This window comes from Microtus oregoni, unplaced genomic scaffold (assembly GCF_018167655.1).
Source record: "Microtus oregoni isolate MIOR12 unplaced genomic scaffold, Mior012 000002F_ref0000024, whole genome shotgun sequence".
NCBI lineage: Eukaryota > Metazoa > Chordata > Mammalia > Rodentia > Cricetidae > Microtus > Microtus oregoni.
The window spans coordinates 59070202-59085584 of record NW_024543061.1 but is presented as its reverse complement, the minus strand read 5'-3'; the positions used below and the strand labels follow the sequence as shown (position 1 = coordinate 59085584).

Here is a 15383-nt window from a genome sequence, read left to right as displayed (position 1 = left end):
GAAATATGGGCTATGAAAATAGAGATCTTTCTTAAGCAATTTTAGACAGTTGTTTTCTAATAATACAAAGTTGCTTTAAAAGAACTGGGAAATGCAAAGAAGAAGACAATAGGCGTCTAACAGCTTTGAATCACACTGGACCCTTCCCTCCTGGTGCCCTTCAGATAGCTCCTGTGGTGTGCACACACATGCTTTGTTGCCAGGTGATACATGTTTTGTGATACTTTGATTTCCACCCTATCGTGTGTTCTTATATTAAATATTTTCTCTGAAAGGTGCTCCGAGTCTTTATAAAAGTTGCACAGCACACCTTAAGTTCTGTTGCTGGGGTCTCACCCCTTTAAGTTCTGTTGCACCAATGGCAGCAGCTTGGGAGGGACTTGAGCATCCCAAGTTGGTCCAGGTAGGCAGGGGGACCTCGCCCACTTGAGTTAGCACCTGCGGGTTCAGTCAGAGCTAGGTTGAAATCCCTGTGTCATCCACTTAGGCATTGGCGGCTAAAGATACAAACATCTGGGTTTCACTAAGGAGGCTTCAGGAGCCAGGAAGCTGCTTACTGGTTCCCTTGCTCACCACAGGTGGTCCTTTGGGGTACTGCTATGGGAGATTGTGACCCTGGGGGGCAACCCCTACCCTGGAATTCCTCCTGAACGACTCTTCAACCTTCTGAAGACAGGCCACAGGATGGAGAGGCCAGACAACTGCAGCGAGGAAATGTGAGTAGGTTTTCCTTGCTGCCCTCCCCTCTGACACTCAGCTGTGGGCCCTGGGTGGAAAGTATAAAACTGTCCTTCATTCTCTTCTCATCCCCAAGAAGCCTGGAATAAGGTGGGTGGTGATAGGGCAGAGGTCACACAGCCATCAACGGGTAGGAGGTACATGTTGTGGTCCCTGACTGCATGAGGGCTGGTGGACTTCCTCAGAACTTCTGAGAGCTGATGGAACTGGCAGGAGCCTGGGGCCTCCTGCAGAGTGTGTGGGAGGACTTGCGTTAGGGGAGGTGTAAGACATAGAAGTGGGCAGAGCCAGCCTTAGCCTAAGACTCCCAGACCTGTTGTGCTTTATACCAGGCAGTTAAATAAACGATCCAGTGGCCAGGTTAAGGGGGGAGAGGGAGGCGTTAACTAGAGAAGATAACGCTGGGAGTATTCATGCCGCAGTCAGTGCCTAGCTGAAAGCAAGGTTAGACATGCCAGGGTGGGATGATGTCTCCGCGAGCACCTGGGCTGGCAGCTAGGGACCCAATATGATCCCTGCATGACAGCTCCAGAGTCCTCAGCCATGTCCAGCCCTTGAGGAAACAGAGCTGTGGGACAGAGGTAAAAACGGATAGCCAGAAACTTGGTTAAACTTTTAATTCTTACGAATTCCATGGAGGTATGTAATGCAGCATAATCACGCCTAACCCGGTTTCCTCCCTTCAGCTCTCCCACATCCCTGAAATATGTCTCCTTCCCAATCTCATGTCTTACTTTTGGATAACTCATGAGGACCAGTTAGTGCTGCACAGGTATGGGGCCATCCACTGGAACATGGGAGTCTTAACAGTAGCCACACCCTCCGAGGAGGATTCTCCCTCTCAAAGTGACTAGCCACTGTCAGTGGCCCCTAAGTAAAGTCGAGTTTTGGCTAGCTTGATCTTGCACTGGTGGTGTACAGTCACTGTAAGTTCATGAGTGCAACAGCCATGTCATGTCCAGAGAACAACATAGATTATTTCTCGCCATTCTCTGGGCCTTACATCCTTTCCATCTTCTCTTCCGTGATGTTCCCTGAGCCTTGCTTGGGAAGAATAGGCATTGATGTGTATGTCCTGTTTATGGCCGAGCACTGAGTAGAGCTGCTTATTCTGGGCACTTTGACCAGTTTGCACATGCATCTGTTGACTGCTGCTCACTGCAAAAAAAAAAAAAGAAGAAGCTTCCCTGATGAAGGCTGAGCCTAGGTCTATGAGTATAAATAGGAATTATTTTGAAAGCAACTTGACGTCATGACCATTTAGCAAAATACCTCTCCAGTCATGGGCTTTTGACTAAGGTTACAGAATCAGGCTTGAAATTCCCTCCTGTGAGCAAACCTCAAATCCAGTCAGAAAGTTGTGACAATCTGACTTTATTTCCACCTGAGAGTCTTTAACTGGTTCCTTCTTTGTACAGGTTGTAAGGACTTTGCTTCCTCCTCCTCAGCCACCATAGTGGGTGCAGGTTCACATTCTGTAGACTCATGTTGAGAAGGCCACCAGAGGGCTGTGCCAGTTTGTCAGTGCTCTGCCGTTGGGACCAGTGAGGCTCCGAGTTGCACATGGTCCGGAAACAGCATACAGAGTGCAGACTCTGGGTGTGGGGGCACCGCCAGGGCGTCACCACCTGCCTGTGTCTTCCTCCAGGTACCGCCTGATGCTGCAGTGCTGGAAGCAGGAGCCGGACAAGAGGCCAGTATTTGCTGACATCAGTAAGGATCTGGAGAAGATGATGGTGAAGAGCAGAGTGAGTCCCAGAGTCACTGCCATAGGCCACGGTGGGATGCTAGTTTGAGGCTCTCTGTCCCTGCTGTAAGGCAAGAGGAAGACGACTGAGCTATCCCATAGGGCGGGCAGATGATGAAAACGTGCCCTTCATAGGGCAGGCAGATGATGAAAACCTGCCCTTCAGCCAGTCCTCTTGAGCCTTCCAGTAATAACATCTTGGTTTCTAGCTTGTCTTCAGGCAAGACCTCTTCACAGGCAAGTACTGGAGAATTCTGGCACCCAGAATTCTGGCACCCGGGAATGTGAGTGTCTCTTCAAGGGCGTCTTGCTTTCACCGGAATAGAAGTTCAGGCATGCCAGGTCTTCTGGATTTTAAGAAGTTTATGTTTTCCTCCAAATTTTATTAACTGGTCCTGTAGATTTCCAAGGCCGGGTGTGAGCCAAACACAACATGTGGTAATAGTCAGTCTCTGTGCCACGGTGAGGAAGTCGATTGGTTTCTGCCCGGTATTTATTGAGGCACTGTTTGTTCTGTTTTTTACTGGATGCTAGGGAGACAGGGAAACATGAGCAAGCAGCCATCCTCTCACCACTTCCATAGAGGCCTTGTCTTCATCTGTGCTAGAAGTACTGACCCATCCTTCCTTCGAATTCCAATAGCAGAAGTGCATGATCTAGGTCCCCAGAGATAAAATTCAGGAGTTTGCCCAAGGGAAGACTTAGCTGATAAGAGCACCTGCACGATCATGAGGACCTGAGTTCAAGTTCCAGCATCTATAAAAATGCTAAGTGTGGCCAGTGCTATGAAGGACAGGGACGGGAACAGGAGGGTTTCTGGTACTCTCCAGCCCCAGAGTCAGTGAAAGGCCCTGTCTGAGTGGAGGGATTGGTGGAGTCATTCCCCTTAGGGCTGAATGTTCCAAGGTCTCTCACACTCTTCTATGATCTGGCTGTAGGTCTCTTCCCATATATGCAAGAGGAAGTGTCTGGTGATGGCTGAGGACAGCTCTGATGTATGAGCATAGGAAAATGTCATTAGAGGTCATTTTATTGCTGTGTTCCTTTAGTAGAATACTAGTATTTGGTATCTTGCCTCAAGTTCTTGGTCACCCAAGCAGAGTTGGGCATGGGTTCTATCTCATGGAATGGGCCTTATGTCCAATCAGATACTGGTTGGTTACTCCCACAAGCTTTGTGCCGCCATTGCGCTAGCCTGTCTTGTTAGGAGGGCACCGTTGCAGATGGAAGGATTCGTAGATTGTTTAGTGTTGACGTTTCTCCTTTGGTGTGTGCACAGATTTCCTTACAGTACCAAGAACACTAACCTGTAGAGTTGAAGGCTCTAGATAGGCACCAGCTCCAGGTCTCTGCTCAGTGAGTTGTGTAGGTGTTGTCTTGAGCAGCAGAGCCTTGCTGACTCTTCGTGGAGTCTAACCAGTAACCGTGGCAACAGCCTGGGTTTTCTCAATTAGTTGTAACCCATCCCTGGAATATTGCCATGATATATGTATATGTTTTAGGAAGCTTCTGCTGTATTGGGTTTCCATGTTATCTCTCTAGTGGTCCTTAATTTTAGCTACCTCTCCCTGTATCCCTGCCTTCATTCCCACTTCCCTCCCCCTCCCCATTTGATCATCCCATTCTTGCCCCACCCTTGTATATTCATAACTATTCTATTTCCCCTGCCTAGGGAGATCCTTCCCTCCCCCAGGTCACTATACTTAACCTCTGTGGTTCTGTGGACTATAGCTTGGTTATCATTGACTTAACAGCTAACATCCACATATAAGCAAATACGGAACTTATTTGTCATTCTTGGTCTGGGTTATCTAACTCAGGGTGATATTCTTTGTAGTTAATCCATTTACCTGCAAATTTCATGTTTTAATTTTTAAATTTAAATTAAATCTAGGTTGTTTCCAATTTCTGGCTATTATGAATAGAGCAGCAATGAACATGGCTGAGCAAATGTTTCAATAATAAGATAAAGCATCTTTTTGGAGGTATATATGCCCCCGGTAGATACAGCTGGATCTTGGGGTACATCAGTTTCCACCTTCCTGAGGAACTGTCACACTGATTCCCCTAATGACTGTTCAGGTTTGCACTGGCACCAGCAATGGATAAGTGTCCCCTTACTCCGCATCCTCACAAGCATGAGCTGTCATTTGTTATCTTAGCCATCCTGACAGGTGTAAGATGAAATCTCAAAGGAGTTTTGGTTTGCATTTCCCTGTTAACTAAGAATGGTGAACATTGAAGTGCTTCTCAGCCCTTTTGAGTTTGCTCTTTTGAAGATTGTTTATATCTGTACCCCTTTTTGAATTAGGTTATTTTGTTTTCTTTATACACAGGGTTTTTTTAGTTATTTATATATTATTTTTATTTTTGCTCTTTATCAGATGTAGGGATACTAAGAATATCTTCTCCCATTCCGTAGGGTGCCACTTTGTCTGAATGACGGTGTCCTTTGCTGTACAAGAGCTTTTCAGTTTCATGAGATCCCACTTACTAATGATATTAATTGCTTGGGAATTATTTTCCAAATTAAGTAAAAGGAAAGGGAGACTATCTAAATTAGCAAAATTAGAGATGAAAGGGAGGACATAACAACAAACATGGAGGAAACTAGAGAATTAATAAGGACAAATCAAATCAGAAAATCTAAAATAAATGGCTAATTTTCTCAATATATACCATCTGCCAAAGTTAAATAAAAATAAGATAGGCAATTTAAACAGACCTGTAACCCCTAATGAATAAAAGCAGTCTTTAAGTCTCCCAACCAAAAAAAGATGCAGGGCCTGGTGATTTTAGCACATAATTCTACCAGACTTCCAAAGAAGAATTAATACCAATACTCCTCAAATTATTTCACAAAATAGAAGAATGAACTTTGCCCAATTCATTTTTATGAAGCCACAATTAGCCTGATACCTAAATCACATAAAGACCCAGCCATAAAAGAGAATTACAGAATTCTCTTATAATTAAAGTGTAAAAATTATCAATAAAATACCTACAAACTGAATCCAAGAACACGTCAGAAAGAACACCCACCTTGATCAAGTAGGTTTCCTCCCAGAACTGCAGGGATGCTTCAACATGGGTAAACCTGTCAACGTAGTCCACCATATAAACAAACTGAAGGACAGCAACCACATGACCATCTCACTAGATGCAGAAAAGACTTTTGACAAATCTAACATCTCTTCATGATAAAAATTGTGCAGAGATTAGAGATACAAGGGACATATACCTCAACATAGTTTAGAGCATTCCTATTGGCAGCATCAATTTATAAAGAAACTCAAAGCGTTATCATTAAAATCAGAAATGAAAGTTATCCACTCTCTCCATATCTATTTAATACAATAACTTGAAGTCTTATCTAAAGCAGTAAGACAACTGAAGGAAATCAGAGTATCTTTCTTTGCAGATGGTAGGATAGTATATATAAGTAACCTGAAAAAATCCACGGAAAAACTCTCACTTTGAGTGAGGTGGCTGAACATAAAATTAACTCAAAAAAAAAAAAAAACAACCCCATAGCTCTCCTATATACAAATGACAGACTAAGAAAGGATTATGGGAAAAACACCTTTTGTAATAGCCTCAAATGATATAAAATATCTCGGTAACTTAAGCCACGCAAGTAAAACACTTGTATGATAAAAACTTTAAGAAGAAAGAAATTGAAGATAGCAGAAGATGGAAAGCACTCCCATGAATCTGTAGGATTAATACAGTAAAAAATGGCCTTGCTACCAAAAGTAGTCTTCAGACTTAATGCAGTCTCCACCAAAATTCAACACAGCTCTTCGCAGATCTTGAAAGGACGGTTTTTGACTTCATATGGAAACACAAAAATCCATGATCGCTAAAACAGTCCTGATCAATCAAAAGAGCTGCGGGAGGTATCACCATCCCCTATTTCAGGTTGTACTACAGTGCTATGGTAATAAAAACAGCATGGTATTGGCACAAAAACAGACACATTGATCAGTGGAACCAAACTGAAGACCTAGACATAAATCCACACACCTATGGACACCTGATTTTTTATTTAAAACAAAATACACAGGAAAAAAGACAGCATCTTCAGCAAGTGGTTCCGCTCAGACTGGATGGCTGCGTGTGAAGAATACGATAGCTCATACTTAGCACCCTTCACAAAAATGGATCAAAGACCTCAAAATCAATGGAAGAAAAAGTGGGGAACAGCCTTGAACTCACACAATTTTGCTGTGTCTTGAGAAAATCTCCCAGATCTGTAGGTACAGGGTTGTCCTGGGCATGAGTAGTAACAGATGCCAAAATCACAGTGTTGAGAAACTGACAGGATGGCATTGGGACTGTCTACATAGCTAAACAGTGGCAGGTACCTGACACTCATTGTTCATGGGGGTGGAAACCTGTCACCTCCATGACTGCAGAGGTCCTGGGAGGAAAGCTGGAAAGCACCCATTGGGTTGAATCTACTGCTTGGCACTCCGCTTCTGCAGGAATAATGTGACCACAGTTAGTGCTTCTGGACCCAAGAAGTTGCAAAGAAGCCACTCCCGCAGCCCTATGCTCTTGGGCGGATTAAGGAACCTTAGTGCTGCACCTCAGTGCCATTCTCCCAGTGTGGGGAGGGTTCTGTGATCCCACAGAGGCTGAGAGAAAAGAGCCAGAACCTCTGCCCGTTAGCATTAAGGGGCCTTGAATGTTGAGGAATGGTCCAGAGTCGAAGATGACTGGCCATCTCTCTCTCTCTCTCTTCCAGGACTACTTGGACCTGGCAGCATCCACCCCGTCTGACTCTCTGCTTTACGATGACGGCCTCTCAGAAGAGGAGACGCCCCTGGTGGACTGTAACAGTGCTCCCCTCCCGCGCTCCCTCCCTTCTACATGGATTGAAAACAAACTCTATGGTAGAATTTCACATGCATTTACTAGATTCTAGCAACGCTGTTCCCTCTGCACCATCCCAACTCTCTGTACTGCTTGTCCTCAGCACTCTGTACTGAGTGTCTCTGACCCCCAACGAAACCAAAGCCTCCTCTGAACCCTTTTCTTTGTAAATACCTGACTTTGCATCCAGTTTACATTCAGGCATTTTTGCAGCTATGTCTTTCTCAAAGGATGTGAGAATAAGTGTCATTCCCACGCAGCCCAGCAACTTAAGATGACACGGGAGAAGCGAATTAGAGCAGAATTCTCAGGGGACTTTGGGAAGCAACTCACAGTACTTCTGACTTCGTTACCTAGATAAATTTGCCTCATCTGGGGAGGGATTCAGTTGAGCAAGGGGAAGTTGGCATCCCCAGTTTGCAGTGAGAGCTCAGCTAGAGGGCGCCTGGGCTGAGATGAGCCACAGGAAAGCCCTTCCACACTCCCGCTTTCAGATCCTTGTCCACCGCCAAACAGTGTGGGGCAGCGGGACAACCATGTGGGCCCTGGGCAGACACCAGACTGCGGCTGTCACATCCTTTGCACCGTACCCCCGTTCCAATGTTGTCCCTTACGAAGCCAGTGCTAAACACTGAGCCAATGCTTTCTGAAAGAACATAGTCTGTGGTGCTGTGGCCTTGCAATGGACAGTAAATACGGTTCTTGCCAAAACTCCTCCTTTGTCTTGGATTAAATACTTGAAATTTTTTCCGCTTTCTAACTTCATCCTTGTTCCTTTTTGAAGTCTTGAAGCTTCGAGCTCTTTCAAGTGAAGGTAGGTTCTTTCCACATGCTTCCTGAGTCACAGGTTCTCACTGGCTGAGTACTGCCGATGCTGCGGGGCAGCCTGTGTGTGCCCTCCGTGGGACGGGACGCCTTCCTCCTCCATCTTAGCTGGGATGACAGAACGTTGTCTACAGTGTTCCCACTACAGGAAGCTGTGTAGTCCAGCCATTTGCTGATGCTTTTTACACCGTCCTAGAACAGTTAGGTGCTTCACCAGATCTATTTCAGATTCGAAAGCCTAAACTCACAGACGTTGAGATGGGTAGAATCTGCTAACTTACCCTTGCCAGGAGCGTGTGGTATTGCCCAAAGTCAAACAGTGTTTTGGAAACCTGGGATGCAAAGCCATTAATGTAATTGGCACAGAAAGTGCAAGTTGGTTTAACCGTCAAAGGGAGTTTTGCCAAGGCCTTACTGTCTGCACATGAAGTTTGAGTTCTTCAGTGCAGAACAAATTATCTGTTTTCATTTTTAGGCATGTCAGACCCGAACTGGCCTGGAGAGAGTCCTGTACCACTCACGAGAGCCGATGGCACTAGCACTGGGTTCCCAAGATATGCAAATGATAGTGTATATGCTAACTGGATGGTTTCACCCTCAGCGGCAAAATTAATGGACACATTTGATAGCTAACATTCCTTTGTGAACGGTAACGGACTCCCAAGGGGGAAGAAACATGCCAAGAGCACCAAGTCCACCGGCCTCTTTGTGCACATCACACTGGCCAAGACCAGCCCCAGGTGGCAGACTTGTTTTCTGTAGTTTGTTTTAGCTGGTTTCCAAAGTGGTTTTACTTGGAGTAGCCGGTGGTCCTCCCTCCTAGCACACCTGCCCCACTGGCTGGGTGTTCGGGGCTCTGGTTAGATCCCCTTTCCCTTTAGGTTCGGGTAGCACCCCTGTTGGTCTGTTCTTCAGTAGACACCCACGAGCTCTGTGTTCACATGTGTGGGGTCTGCCATTCACAACTTGTATGAAAAATTGTACCTGAGCTGTTTGGTTTTTTCTGGTGGGTAAAAACCTACCACATACACAGAAGAAATGTTTTACCATGAAGCACACATTCAAACAACAACATTAGTTGAGTCAAGAGGCCAGGATGACCTGTCCTTGCTTAGAATGAGAGAGAGAGAGCCCGGTAAGGATCTCGTTGAAAGCGTCAGAGTCCACCAGGGCTGGGAGGGAGAAGGGACCTCAGGGCAGTATATGACATCCTGAATATAGGTTTTTGGTTGTTGTTTTTTTTTTTTAAGCATATAACTATTTTAGGAAAACGTTTTGTTTCCGTCATGGTTAAATGACTTAGATTTAGCACAATGGAGGGATTTGGTGCTGTCCTTGCTGTGTACGAGGCAAGCTTGAGAGGAGTGGCCCCACAAGACTGACTTTCCCTTGAGCCCTCTGCATTCTTCTCACGCATTCAGCACTGAGTGACTACCACCAACTGACCAGAACAGGATGAAGACAAGGGGGCGTTTGGAGCGAAGTGTCCTTCAGGCCCAGAATTGCAGAGGCCTTGAGCCACAAACGCTGCCCACCCCACCCCCCAACACACCATCCTGCAGTACATCCCACCACTAAAGAGTGCGCTTGCCTCAGCATCGGGGCAGGTGGGTTTGTCTCGATGTGATTGGTATCCTGTCAACGCCCAAAGGGAAGAACATCCCAGCTAGTTGTGAGAAGTTGCCCTGGTAACGACTGAGGAGAGAGCAAGGTTTTGGCTCTTATAGAGCTGGTGTGGAAGGCACTTGTGTCAGCTCTTCCTATCCGTCATGTATGCTGCTATGGCACGTGTTTTGGTTTCTTTGGTTCTGACCATGACTCTCGTGGAAGGTTCTTATCTTTCTGTACTGATGGTTTGTAGCCACGGATACTCCACCCTCCCGCAGGGTTTCAGGGGTGGCTCTTAGAAGTCTCTGCAGCCCTTTTGGCTGTCTCTGGACTGTCAGTTCCCAGGAAATGGTTATATTACCAAAACACTGCCTGGTCTTCAGACTTAAAGCACTGTGATAGGACTTTCAAATAATCGTAGTAAAACACTATTTTATGGGCATTTCGCAAACACTATAAAGTTGTGACATTTTATGTGGCTGAGAATGCTCAGATAAGTATACCAGATAGAGCCTTAGGAGTGTAATATTTGTGTGCACACACAACCAGGCCAGACAGAAAGATGAAAAAAATACTTAGGCATATAATATGGCTTTAGTTCGGGCCATTTTTTTCAGATACACTGATAAGTTTTAACTGTCTCTAGTCATGGGGCCCTTTTTGTTTTTCAGATTGCTTAATGATAGTTTTATTACATATACAAAAATAAGGATAAACTCAGATTATTCAACATGCCTGCATAGTAAGTGCCAATTGCTACAGCAGGTTGGCTCTCATAGGCTGAGAGCTCCAAATCTGAATAGCTGGCCCATCTGTGGGGAGTTAACACTTAATAACCACTGGTCTGTCTGTTCCAGAGATAGAAAAGTACCTATTCTTGTTAAAGTACCCATTCTTGTTAGCACTATCAGACAGATTTTCATCTACATATATGCAGAGGTTACCACATATTAAATGTTACTGAATATTAAGTAGCAATCTGTCAGCTATTAAAATTTGTAAGATTCATTATAGAAAGGCTATTAAACCATACCGTGTTGGTTTGTTTTTGTAATCAAGGTGACTAAGGAAATACTTTCAGTTGTGTAAATAAAATGATAAATCATAAAATGTGTCCAATTTTTTCTCTAACTTCTGGTTGCAAAACTGAAATCAGGTTGTTGACTTTTAGTTAAAACGTCACAATCTGCGGAGCACCTACGGGAGGACAGCAGTGGCGCAGGTGGTGGCATTTGTAGGAAGCATGGGAGAGCAGCACCGATGGTGGCCGTGGGGCTGCAGATGGGTGTTGCTCAATGTTCAAGCGGTAAGTCGCCTAAACCTGCAACACCAGGATTTCTTCCTCGTGGGAAACTTTGCTTAGAACAGAGCAGTGCTCCATGTTGATACTCACTGTCCTCTGGAAATTTTAGCTGCTAATTTCGGTTATCTTGTCATGATTATTAGAATCTGCATAGCGTAAATAAAAGTCACAGATAGTAAATGCAAACTGTCAGCCAGTTAGAAAGCTGAACAGACCAGCCACTTCTGTTCAGTTTAGCCTTGGTGTTTGGGCTCCTACAAGCTCAAGCCCCATCAGCTCCTCCATCCAGGGCAAACTCATTAGTAATACCAACCTTGTCTGTGACCATATTGTGGAGTACTAGGAACCAAGTTGTCTCAGTGTACACTTGTCTACTCAACAGACGTGTCACCAACACCCTCCTCACCCCTCAGGGACAAACTCTAGGTCATCCTGCCATCCTTTGCTTTTTCCTACTTTTAGGGTTAGTCTGGACCACAAAAGCTGCAAAGATGCCCAAAGTTCAGATGTATCTTGGGTAGTGGAAACAGCTAGTTTTTTTTTTGCCCAGTGGCATAAACTCTGAGGGTTTTGCGCCTTCATGTGATCTTTGATTCCTTCTAAACATGCCAATCCTTTGAATGATTCTTCCATGTCCTGCCATATGGCCAGGTATTTGAGTGGAAAACTAGATAAATATATCCAAGAGCAAGTCAAAGACAAATGTTTTATATGTAAAAGAATTGAGGTAGAAGCACGCTTCCCACTGCATAAAGAAAGCATAAAAGAAAGCTGCTTAAATACCCCTAGACAGGTGGAATCAAGGACCACCCCTCCTCTTCAAGCGTGCTCACCTAGCATAGCTTCCCCAGCCTCTAAGGCCTGGTCAGGAGGCTGAGGGCTTCACCTCTGTGGCTGTAAGATACAGAGAGGAAGTGCATGAGGAACAGCGAGTGAGCTTCTCTGGTATGCAGATTCTTGTGATAGAGCCACTTGTGTAAGATACAGAGGAAGTGCATGAGGAACAGGAAATGAGTCTCTCTAGTATGCAGATTCTTGTGGTAGAGCCACTTGTGTAAGATACAGAGAGGAAGTGCAAGAGGAACGACTAGTGAGTCTCTCTCTCCAGTATGCAGATTGTGGTAGGGCCGCTTGTTTGTTCCTGATTGCTCAGCCCCAAAATAATTATGCAGAAATTGTATTAATTAAATCACTGCTTGGCCCATTCACTCTAGCTTCTTATTGGCTACCTCTTAGATAATGAGGTAACCCATTTCTATTAATATGTGTATCACCACGTAGCGGTGGCTTACCAGCAAAGTTTCAAGCATATCTGGCTCCTGTGGCTACATGGCTTCCCTTTGACTCCAACTTCCTTTGCCCAGCATTCAGTTTAGCTTTCCCCACCTACCTCTGTTCTGCTCTGCTCTGCTATAGGCTCAAAGCAGTTTCCTTATTCACCAGTGATATTCACAGCATACAGAGGGGAATCCCACATCAGCGGATTGTCCAGACTGGCATCTTAGCCCTCACAGGAAGTCCCCCATGTGTCTTTGATTGCAGCACCTTAGCTTCATAGGATGTCCCAGTTCATTGGGGTGCTAGCTGTCAGAGGATGGATCATCTTAGGTAAGATCATGAGAAACCAGATTTCGTGTACAGAGAATGGTTTAATTTTGTCCCATTGCCATGCCCTGTAGCAAGGACAATCATCCCCCTTGAGAATACTTGAGAATAAGCAGATATGCTCTATTCATTTCCAGTGTTAACATGGGGAACATTATGTTTGTGATTACGGCATTGTATGTTGGTAACAAGATGTGTTTTCATCTTTGGGGACATGTTAAGTTACAAGACCTGGCCAATAAGCCCAGATACAGGAGACTTGGCAGGGACACATCTTACCTTTGGTGGCATTGCAGGGAATGGGGTTGGACAGTAAGCAGAGAACCCATAGCCTTGAGAGCATTTGAGCCACTGTGACATCGTCAACTCCCTTCTTTACCAGGATACCAGCGGCAGGTGACACTTCTAGTTAAAGTAAGTATTGATAGGAAAGATAAAAGAGGGGCATCCTACAGCCTAAATACAGTAGCCAGTTTTCAACTGGGAGAGTAGAAACAGTTTTGTAATTTCATAATGCACATACTTACCTTGAAAACTGTCCATTTTATGAATAAAAATATTAAGGTCACTTTGAGTGTTTTATTTTTGTCACTAGTCCAGACTTAGGACCGGAACAACAATATCTTCTTATTTGACTGTTTTTACCTCCCCTGAACTCTGATCCTTTCATAGGTTTTTAAATGTCTAGTCTGTGTTTAGATAATACATTAGGCAGCTTGTGCTACCTGAGACCAGAAACCAGGGTCAGAGTCTAGTAGCTGGACGGTGTTGGCGTCACATCCCTGTTGTGATTTCTTCATTCCCATCGAGGCTATGCCCTTCACATATCTTGGGTCACCCTGAAAGTCTTAAAGGACTTGGGAATTTTCCTGGTGCTTCTGTGGTCATGGGGCCTGGTTGAGTGAGTTCGTGAATTCTTGAAAACCACAGGGTAAGGAGTCAGACCAGAAGCTTGAGGAGCGTCCTCAGTTTATAGATAGAAAAGTGGGCTTATAATGATTTCTAAGACTAGGAAGAAGTACCCAGTGGGGGAGATGCCAGGATCACAGTAAGAGTAGGACTCTCCACACCTGGGAGGTGAGACAGGCAGGTTACCACTACAGTGGGAGTTACAGCCTCCAAAGAGAGAAGGAAATGACACTGAGAGAGGAAGAATTCTGGCATCCTAGAAGATGCTAGGCTAAGGAAGTACTGCAGCAGGTGTGTGTGTAAAGAGCTAGTGCAAGAGTTGCCCACAGCATGATTGCCTGTTCCCTGCACAGTCTGTACTTTGGGGCAACTAAGGTTAGCTAAAAAAGAATTAGATTTTCCCGTCTTCCTCCTTGGAGTCAGGGTCTAAACATTGTGTTTTGTAAGGTGTTACTGAATCCCACAAGGGGTGCGCCCTTTGACAAGCTACTTGGTTTCAGCCATGACTTTGGCTAAGCCTCCTTTCTTAGCTTAGTACTTTTTCTTTCCTTTTTATCTTAAGCTTCAACATAACCCCTTTGACAGAGTCCCTCTCTTTTGAAACAGCCCTTTTTCTGGAAAATAGTGTAAACGACACCTTGTTGACTGGCCATTTTCGTTGGCATTCTGTGTACAAGGTCATGAACATCCAAAGCCATGTACACTCCAAAAACATATTTCCTGTACCTTCTTTGTGTTTGTTCCATGGCTAGCTAGTTGATGAGTTATATGTGCTATATCGGCCATGTAGACTGATGTTTATCTCAGGTGGATGACTACATTCTAAAGGCATGCTTAAACTGCTGCAGTATAGCCCACTTGCTAACTTAGATGCTAATATATGGTTCATCCACCAATAAGCATTAAGTCCAGTTTCTCGTGAGGAGGATCTAATAGATGGGAGCGAGGTCAGAGAGTAGGCCAAATGAAGTAGAACAGTCACCAGGTTCCTTTCCTGGAGGGGCAGCAGAGAGGCAGGCTTCAGGATGAAGTGTAATGTAAGCAGGAGAGCGATTGTATCTCATCAGGTTAGCTGACTTGGGCGTGGGAAGGTGTAGGGTTAAGACAACCCCTTTAGGGGGCAGGGTTTGCCTCGGGTGAATACGTACCAATAAATGGGCGCCTGGGAGGCGGCTCCTCCCTTTCCTTCCTACCTCCTGTGCTACGCGGGAACTTCGGTTCTGTAAGTTTTATTTAATCATTAAATGTGTATATATTCTTTAATATTTGCCTGTGTTTATTCACGCCGATACATTTGGCGCCCGCCCCGTGGGGCTTTGCGGAGACCTGGCCCAAATCGGAGTCTCTTGGGGCCACTGCTCTCAGCGGTGGTCTCCCTGGGCGCCCAGACTGTACAGCTGAGATTCTGAACACTCGATCTTTCCCGGTGCCTGCTAAAAAGTCAAACAGGACGGAAGTATTAGCACTCCCCGGCCCCGCCCTGCCTGACAGTGGCACAGCGCCTCTGTAACAGTGTGATCAGTCTCTGTTCCCCTCCCACCTCCACCGGAACTCGGGTCACGTGATGGCGGCTCTGCGAGCTGGCTCAAACACGCCGCAATCCCTTTGATTTGTTCACTTTGGCGACTTTCTGTTTCTTTTCCGGCCCAATTGCTATTAATCAGCCTGGTGTCTGCTCCAATTTTGTTTTTGAGTCATTTATTTCAGACTTAGGCCTCGTGTACTCAAGTGGACTCTTTCGCCACCACTAGCAGGAACCGGTCATTGCAG

General features: G+C 45.3%; 1 protein-coding gene across 1 annotated transcript in view; it reads left to right on the top strand.

The window, feature by feature from the left end:
* Ret (ret proto-oncogene) overlaps positions 1-10898 on the top strand; it is a 42906-nt gene extending 32008 nt beyond the window's left edge. The window contains exons 17-20 of the mRNA XM_041643043.1: positions 579-716; positions 2387-2486; positions 7236-7383; positions 8664-10898. Of these exons, the coding sequence (XP_041498977.1) occupies positions 579-716; positions 2387-2486; positions 7236-7383; positions 8664-8821 (544 nt within the window). The 3' untranslated portion in view covers positions 8822-10898. The remainder of the gene's footprint in view (positions 1-578; positions 717-2386; positions 2487-7235; positions 7384-8663) is intronic.
* Positions 10899-15383: the final 4485 nt, after the last annotated feature.